The 6,738-nt window shown below is 35.8% G+C and overlaps 1 protein-coding gene across 3 annotated transcripts in view; it reads left to right on the top strand.

Moving 5' to 3' along the window:
* Positions 1-1,979: 1,979 nt before the first annotated feature.
* Positions 1,980-6,738, top strand: part of LOC144971096 (uncharacterized) — a 23,702-nt gene continuing 18,943 nt past the window's right edge. Inside the window, exons 1-3 of one of the 3 annotated variants that reach the window (XM_078911488.1) lie at positions 1,980-2,021; positions 2,443-2,516; positions 4,330-4,461. In XM_078911488.1, coding sequence (XP_078767614.1) covers positions 4,357-4,461 — 105 coding nt within the window. In that variant the 5' untranslated portion in view covers positions 1,980-2,021; positions 2,443-2,516; positions 4,330-4,356. Of the gene's footprint in view, positions 2,026-2,375; positions 2,517-4,329; positions 4,462-6,738 lie in introns of those variants that run through there. The other 2 variants (XM_078911487.1, XM_078911486.1) reach the window with 2 other exon arrangements.

Here is a 6,738-nt window from a genome sequence, read left to right as displayed (position 1 = left end):
CTGCAATCCTTCCTTCACATTTTTTATGCGTATGGGCCGAGAGAGAGAGAGAGAGAGAGAGAGAGAGAGAGAGAGAGAGAGAGAGAGAGAGAGAGACACTCACATTGCATGCATAGCCTACAACTTCACACTACACTCTCACTTTTCGAAGTTACAATGAACGGAAGAAATGTGGAAATGCAAGCAGAGTGAACCCACATCCCGACACGTTCAAGATTCTGTTTACTGTACGTATCAAAGCATAGGGTCAATACGATAAAGAGAGCAAATTCAAATCTCTCTGCTATCTTGTTCCTATTATGACCCTTTGACAGATTACTGCTACTGCTACTACTCCTACTACTACTACTACTACTACTACTACTCCTACAACTACTACTACTACTACTACTACTACTACTACTACTACTACTACTACTACTACTACTACTACTACTACTACTACTACTACTACTACTACTACTGTGGTTTTAATCCCCAAGTCCAAACAGCAATGGTTGGGTAGCTGGGTCTGTTAGATATGGCAGAAAGTACTTTTGCGATAGACTAGCGTCCTATCCAATGGATAGAAAGTAATTGCTATTGTCCTTTTCACACTATGATTATATATTCTTTTTCAAATCTCCGATCTTGGCACCGTTATATACTGTGATGACGTCACGCCGCTGAACTGTCGAACTCTGGAAAAACACGTATTAAAAACATTGGCCAGAAAACTCGTCCTTCAAATATCGCTCGGTCTTGGCAAAAAGACCTCTCGTGATCCCAGGTTTGAGAATTTTCGCCAAGATGAGGGTCATTTAAATCGACCGATGATTGAAGGACGAATTTTCTGGCCAAACTTTTGAATACATGTCTTTCCAGAGTACGGCAGTTAACTGGTTAACTCTCTCCTTACCGACTGTTTTCAGGATTTTCCCAGAAATATTATAACGTACTCAACACATAACGTGCCGTCTCACACAGTAGCCATCGTAATGTTATAGCCTGACACTGCAATCCTAAAGGACTGGCCACGCTCACACTCAAACTCAAGAGATATAAGTACACACTATACTTATTTTAGTATGGCATAACAAGCTTCGGAGTCTCGATAGCTCAGTTGGTAGAGCACTCCCTTCACAATCAAAGGGACCGAGATCGATCCCGGGTGCAGTCGAGATTTTTTTCTGACCCCACTGTCCACTCAGATCTGGCGAAAAGTACTTTGTCATAGACTAGCGTCCTATCCAAAGGGTAGCAAGCAATTGCTATTGTCCGGTTCACGCTATAGAAACCGGGTTAAACTCTGGCTCCATGGGCATATTGGCTTTGAATGACAACTTTTTAAAAAATAAGAAGCTTTACAAAACAAACATTTTTCATAAAATGTCGTGATGAACTAAACAAATCTGATAAAGAAAAGAATTAATTTTCATTGTATCATTAAAATGTGACGATTTTCCTGTAGTTGGTAAGGAGAGGGTTAAAAGCTGTTTTCTATTCACACAGGACAACAGACAGAAAGATTATATTATTATCTCAAATTAAAATAGTATTGTCTCTGCCGTTCAGAGATTATAATAACACACCCTTTTTCATCGTAGGTTAAAGACTAAAACAAGTAATCTATTGATGAGTTAGATAGTAGTAAGATCCTAAATGTCATTTTTGGTAAGATTAAGATGGTCACCAAAAATTGTCTAGAAGTCTTAACCCCGATTTATGTTTTGTAACATATTTCTGGTCAAAATAAAATAGAAAATATAATGTGACAGACTCGTCACACTATGAATGAAAGGGTAAATCGGAAACATTCATAATTTGGTGAACCAGGGCCTATTTAACGTGTTCGTGAAGTGTGCTCTTATCGCATGTCGGAGCTTAGGCTAATGTGTATTTATAACCTTAAGATAAGAGATTTTAAAAGATTTTTTTTAAAAACAAAAGAAAAAACAAAAACAAAACAAACAAAAAAACAACCTGATATAATGTGATAAATTTATTATGTGAGGAGACGTGTTAACTATCGTAGACACGCAGTAGGTACACAGATTCAAAGTTCCTAAACAAAAGAGTGACTCTTAATTTGATACAAGCAATTTATTAAATATTTGTATAGCGGTCAGGGTTGATTTTATAAAATTTTACGTGTGTTGTGATCTAGATCATGTATCATTTTCATAGAAAACACTGACGCAGTATTAACCATTTACCAGTACGTTGGAAAAAAAAAACACGTATTAAAAAGTTGGCCAGAAAACTCGTCCTTCAAATATTGATCGATTTAAATGATCAAGATTTGATAGCTTTGCCAAGATAAGGGTTATTTAAACGATATTTGAAGGACGAGTTTTCTGACCAAATTTATTAATGTGGGTGTTTCCGGAGTCGGCAGTTAACTGGTTAAAAGAGTCAAACGTTAGTGAGGTACACAATGCTTCATCAGTCTATTTTGTCCAGCTATAACGCAATACGTTAGCAGATCGAATGAAAAGGATTACCTATAGTTTGGATTTTCTTTCATAATATCCAATGTAAGTGCTTTCATTCCTATTCTATCATCATATATCTATATACAGATCTTTAAAAATTGACCCAACATTTATAAATGCATTTCTTTTAAGTAATTCTTCAGAGCCATCAAGCGCTGAAATCGAAGTTGATCCCAGTTTTTGTAATATAAATCGGACAATGCTATCTGCCTGATACACTGTATGAATACACGATGAGTATCAATAATTGATGCATTGCGTTTATCAAAAAGTACACAACATCCGCCAACCGGATATAACGTACCAACACACTCAACTATGTGTAACTTTAAACGTTTATGGTCTGATTGATTGAATTTAGTGAGAACTACTCATAAAAAAAGGCTGGCTAAAACAATAACAAAGAGGTGAGTCAAGTCAATTTCGTTCTATTTATTTGCTGACAGCCCGGCATACTATTGAGATCGAACTCAGTTGCTTTTCTTTGAGTTCGCTTTCTATCAGGCCACAGTTCCAGACTAAATTAAAAATGCCTGAACAAATTAATTTGTTAAAAAAGAAACGATGGCTTAATGAATTCTAAGAAATCTATCTATTCATTGTTGCTGCATTAGACTCGATCGTACTACACAAAGTGTTTCTATATTATGTAAAGCTATCGGAAGAGATTTTTCTTTAAAATTTTAACTTTAAAAAAATGATCTCTGATTAGAAGTCCTGCATGGGGTTGTAATTCGTGAATAGCTGCCCGTTTCTACAACATCTCATTCAAACAAAAACATTGTTGTTATGTTTTGTGGAATGGAAGCGATCTATAGATAGAATGCGCTTGGCCAAGGAGTTCACAACATTGCCATCCGGAAGTATAACGGACCAACACACAAACTCTGTGTAACCATGAACTTTTATAGTCTGGTTAATACAGTTTAGTGAGAACAACTCACAAACGCGGATGGCAAAAACAATAACAAAGGCCTGAGTGACGTCATCTGCATACTATCTATATTCATGTTTTCGTCCAGCCGAGTCATCAATCACGTGATTTGTTGCTGTCCAACGATTGGACTTTTCTGAACAAATGTAAACACGCTCCTTTTGTTTATGAAAGATATAAGCATACCCATGTGTCAAGCTGAACACAATGACCAATCGTAATGTTAGATAGTTAAAAATATTTGAACACTTTTCACCACGTAGGTCACTTTGAGCACATTTTGCAATGTGACCAATGACCTCGAGCACATGGAAAGGTAATATAGATCGCTCCTATTCGTTAATGCAGATATTTCACTTCCGTTTATAAACGTCATTCTCGTGAGACGTTATTATTATTATTATTATTATTATTATTATTATTATTATTATTATTATTATTATTATTATTATTATTATTATTATCATTATTATTATTATTATTATTATTATTATTATTATTATTATTATTATTATTAATATTGTTGTTGTTGTTGTTATATTGTTATTATTTTCATTATCATTATTATTATCATCATCATGATCATCATCATCATCATCAACATCATCATCCTCATCATCATTGTTTTATTGATATTATTATCATTATCGCCGTCAACATCATCATCATCATCATCATCATCATTGAGCTTGTTGATATGCGGGGTAAGGCGCGCTATATAAAAACCATATATTATTATTGTCATCATCATCATCATCATCATCATCATCATCATCCTCCTCCTCCTCATCATCATCATCATCATCATTATTATTATTATTATTATTATTATTATTATTATTATTATTATTATTATTATTATTATTATTATTATTATTATTATTATTATTTCATAGTTTGACTACCATATCTTTATCGCAGCGAAAGGGCCTGTATGTAAATTGTACAATGTTGAGTGAATCGGACTCAAAGTTCCCACTTCCTCCCTGCCGTATCTGCGGCGCCCCAGGAGCAGGATTTCATTACGGTGTCAACACATGCGAAGCTTGCAAGGTAAAAATCAGACGTAGTATAAGCATTATCATAATATTTTCATTTTAGTCTCCGATTATACATCTTCTTGATTCTATGGGTGTCGGTAAAATACTCACAACGCCCTCCAGCAGGATATAACGTACCAACATACAAAACTGTGTAACCTTGAATAGTCTGATGGATAGAATTTAGTGAGGACTAATTACCAAAATGGCTGTCTAAAAACAATAAGAAAGAGCCGAGTGACGCCAATTTCGTTCCTTCTATACGAGCGAAAACTTTTACTTCATGCATCAAGAGATTAAGATGAAAATCCACTTAACCGAACTTAACATTGAAAGTAGTCCTCCTTCAGAGACATTAGACTCATAGATCCCGAGTTTATCCCGGTTTATATAACGCGAAACGCACAATAGCAAATGCTTGCTACCCCTGATTAGGACGCTAGACTATCGCAAAGTACTTTCCCACAGATTTACAGACCCAGCTACCTATTCACTGCATAGTGAACAAGGACGCCAGGAAAAAAATCTCGACTTCACCCGGGATCGATCTGGGCCGCTTTGCCTCGTGGGCCAAAACATGTAAATGCATAGGGATACTGACTCGGTGGATGTCTTACCATTTGTCTACTTCCATGGCACCGATGCAGAAGGCAAGCAATATCTCTGACCGCGTCAAGGTCTTGATCCCCCGTGGAAAGAGTTCCTTCCACTAATTATTCAAATTAGATGGAGAGGAGGAGAAAAACTGGCATAAGACAGCAAGCTTGATTTGTAATTATGTTTGATCCTAGATCGTTTGGACCAGTGTTTTCAGAGAGAATTTTGATGAATAAAAGAATTTTCTTCTATAAGTAACGTCTATTATCACCATTTTTTAGATTAATATTTTTTCAGCATGTTATACTGCCTGTACCAAATTCATGATTTATTGTCTCAAAACGGTATTGTGTCGGGATTAATCAGATACCTCAAAGTAGAATCAACATTATAAGAAATACGCACTTTGAGTATTTTGCAATGTAAGAAATTGAATTATTCTCCAACATGAGGTATCTATAGAAATAAAGCCCTATTTTCATATGATTGTGGGGGTCCCGATAGCTCAGTTGCTAGAGCACTCGCTTCACACGCAAAGGGACCAAGATTGATCCCAGATGTGATTGAGATTTTTTCTGACCCCGCTCTCCATCCAGCAGGTTCTATCAGAGCTAGCGGGAAGTATTATGTGATAGACTAGCGTCCTATCCAAAGAACAGCAAGTAATTGCTACTGTCCATTTCGCGCTATAGAAACCGGGATAAACTCCGGCTTCATAGGCCTAATGGTTCTGAAGGACTACTTTTTTCATATGATTTGTGACTAAAATTCAATTTGAAATACGCATCTTTTCCAGACATAATACCACTTTAAGACGGTTAGTCACATATCCTTTGAGATGATTTGGCCTCTTTTTATTTTTTTAAATTTTTTTTTGAGAGAAAAAAAAATCGTTTTTGATTAGCAAGCACAGCGCCATTATCGCAGTTATAATAATATGGAGTGTTGTTATCAGTTGGCCAAGAATAAACACGTTAATCGCTTCCAATAGTGTGCACAAAGTGATCGTCCTACCTGCGTGCACACGTTCTGGTTCTGGTACTATCAGATTATGACGGTAACTTTGCTTATCAGATCAAATCCTACAGACTGAGATGGTTCCCTGGAACACGCTGCTAAAAAATCTTATCATAATCATATCATAATCAATAAAGGTTACATAGGTCAAAAGTATTTTAAATACCCGGTTGTTTTTTGCAAATATAAATAGAATAATAGTTAAAACAAACATACAAGAAAAAATGATCAAATTTATGCTTGGACATTATAAGAACACCAACAAAACTTGGTGCATTAATAATTTTTCACCACAGACTTTTGATCACAACACTGAAAAACAAATCTCGTTTATCGTATACTTACTTCAAGGCATGGAGTTCTTCATCAACTGAAAAAGTCCCTTGTTCAACTGACACTCTTTATTTTGAATCTATTTGAATATTTTAAACTCAACCGCACATCTAGGGGAGATTTATGTTGAACTAACCTGCCTTACTCTGACCGATAAATCAAATAAATCCTTTGAATTGCATATGTTAGACACGATCTTCTGACTTATAAATTTTTTAAATTATGCCCTCCCTCTATGACATCACAAGATATCGTCGCCTAGGCATTCCACGAAGGTATATATACAATTCATCAAGCAAGATGTCTGAGGTCAACAGGAATTACCCATGTTGTCCAAGTGAGC

Source organism: Berghia stephanieae, chromosome 4, assembly GCF_034508935.2.
Source record: "Berghia stephanieae isolate SIO BIC M18660-M18661 chromosome 4, UCSD_Bste_1.3, whole genome shotgun sequence".
Taxonomy (NCBI): domain Eukaryota; kingdom Metazoa; phylum Mollusca; class Gastropoda; order Nudibranchia; family Aeolidiidae; genus Berghia; species Berghia stephanieae.
This window is presented reverse-complemented; position numbering and strand designations above follow the sequence as displayed.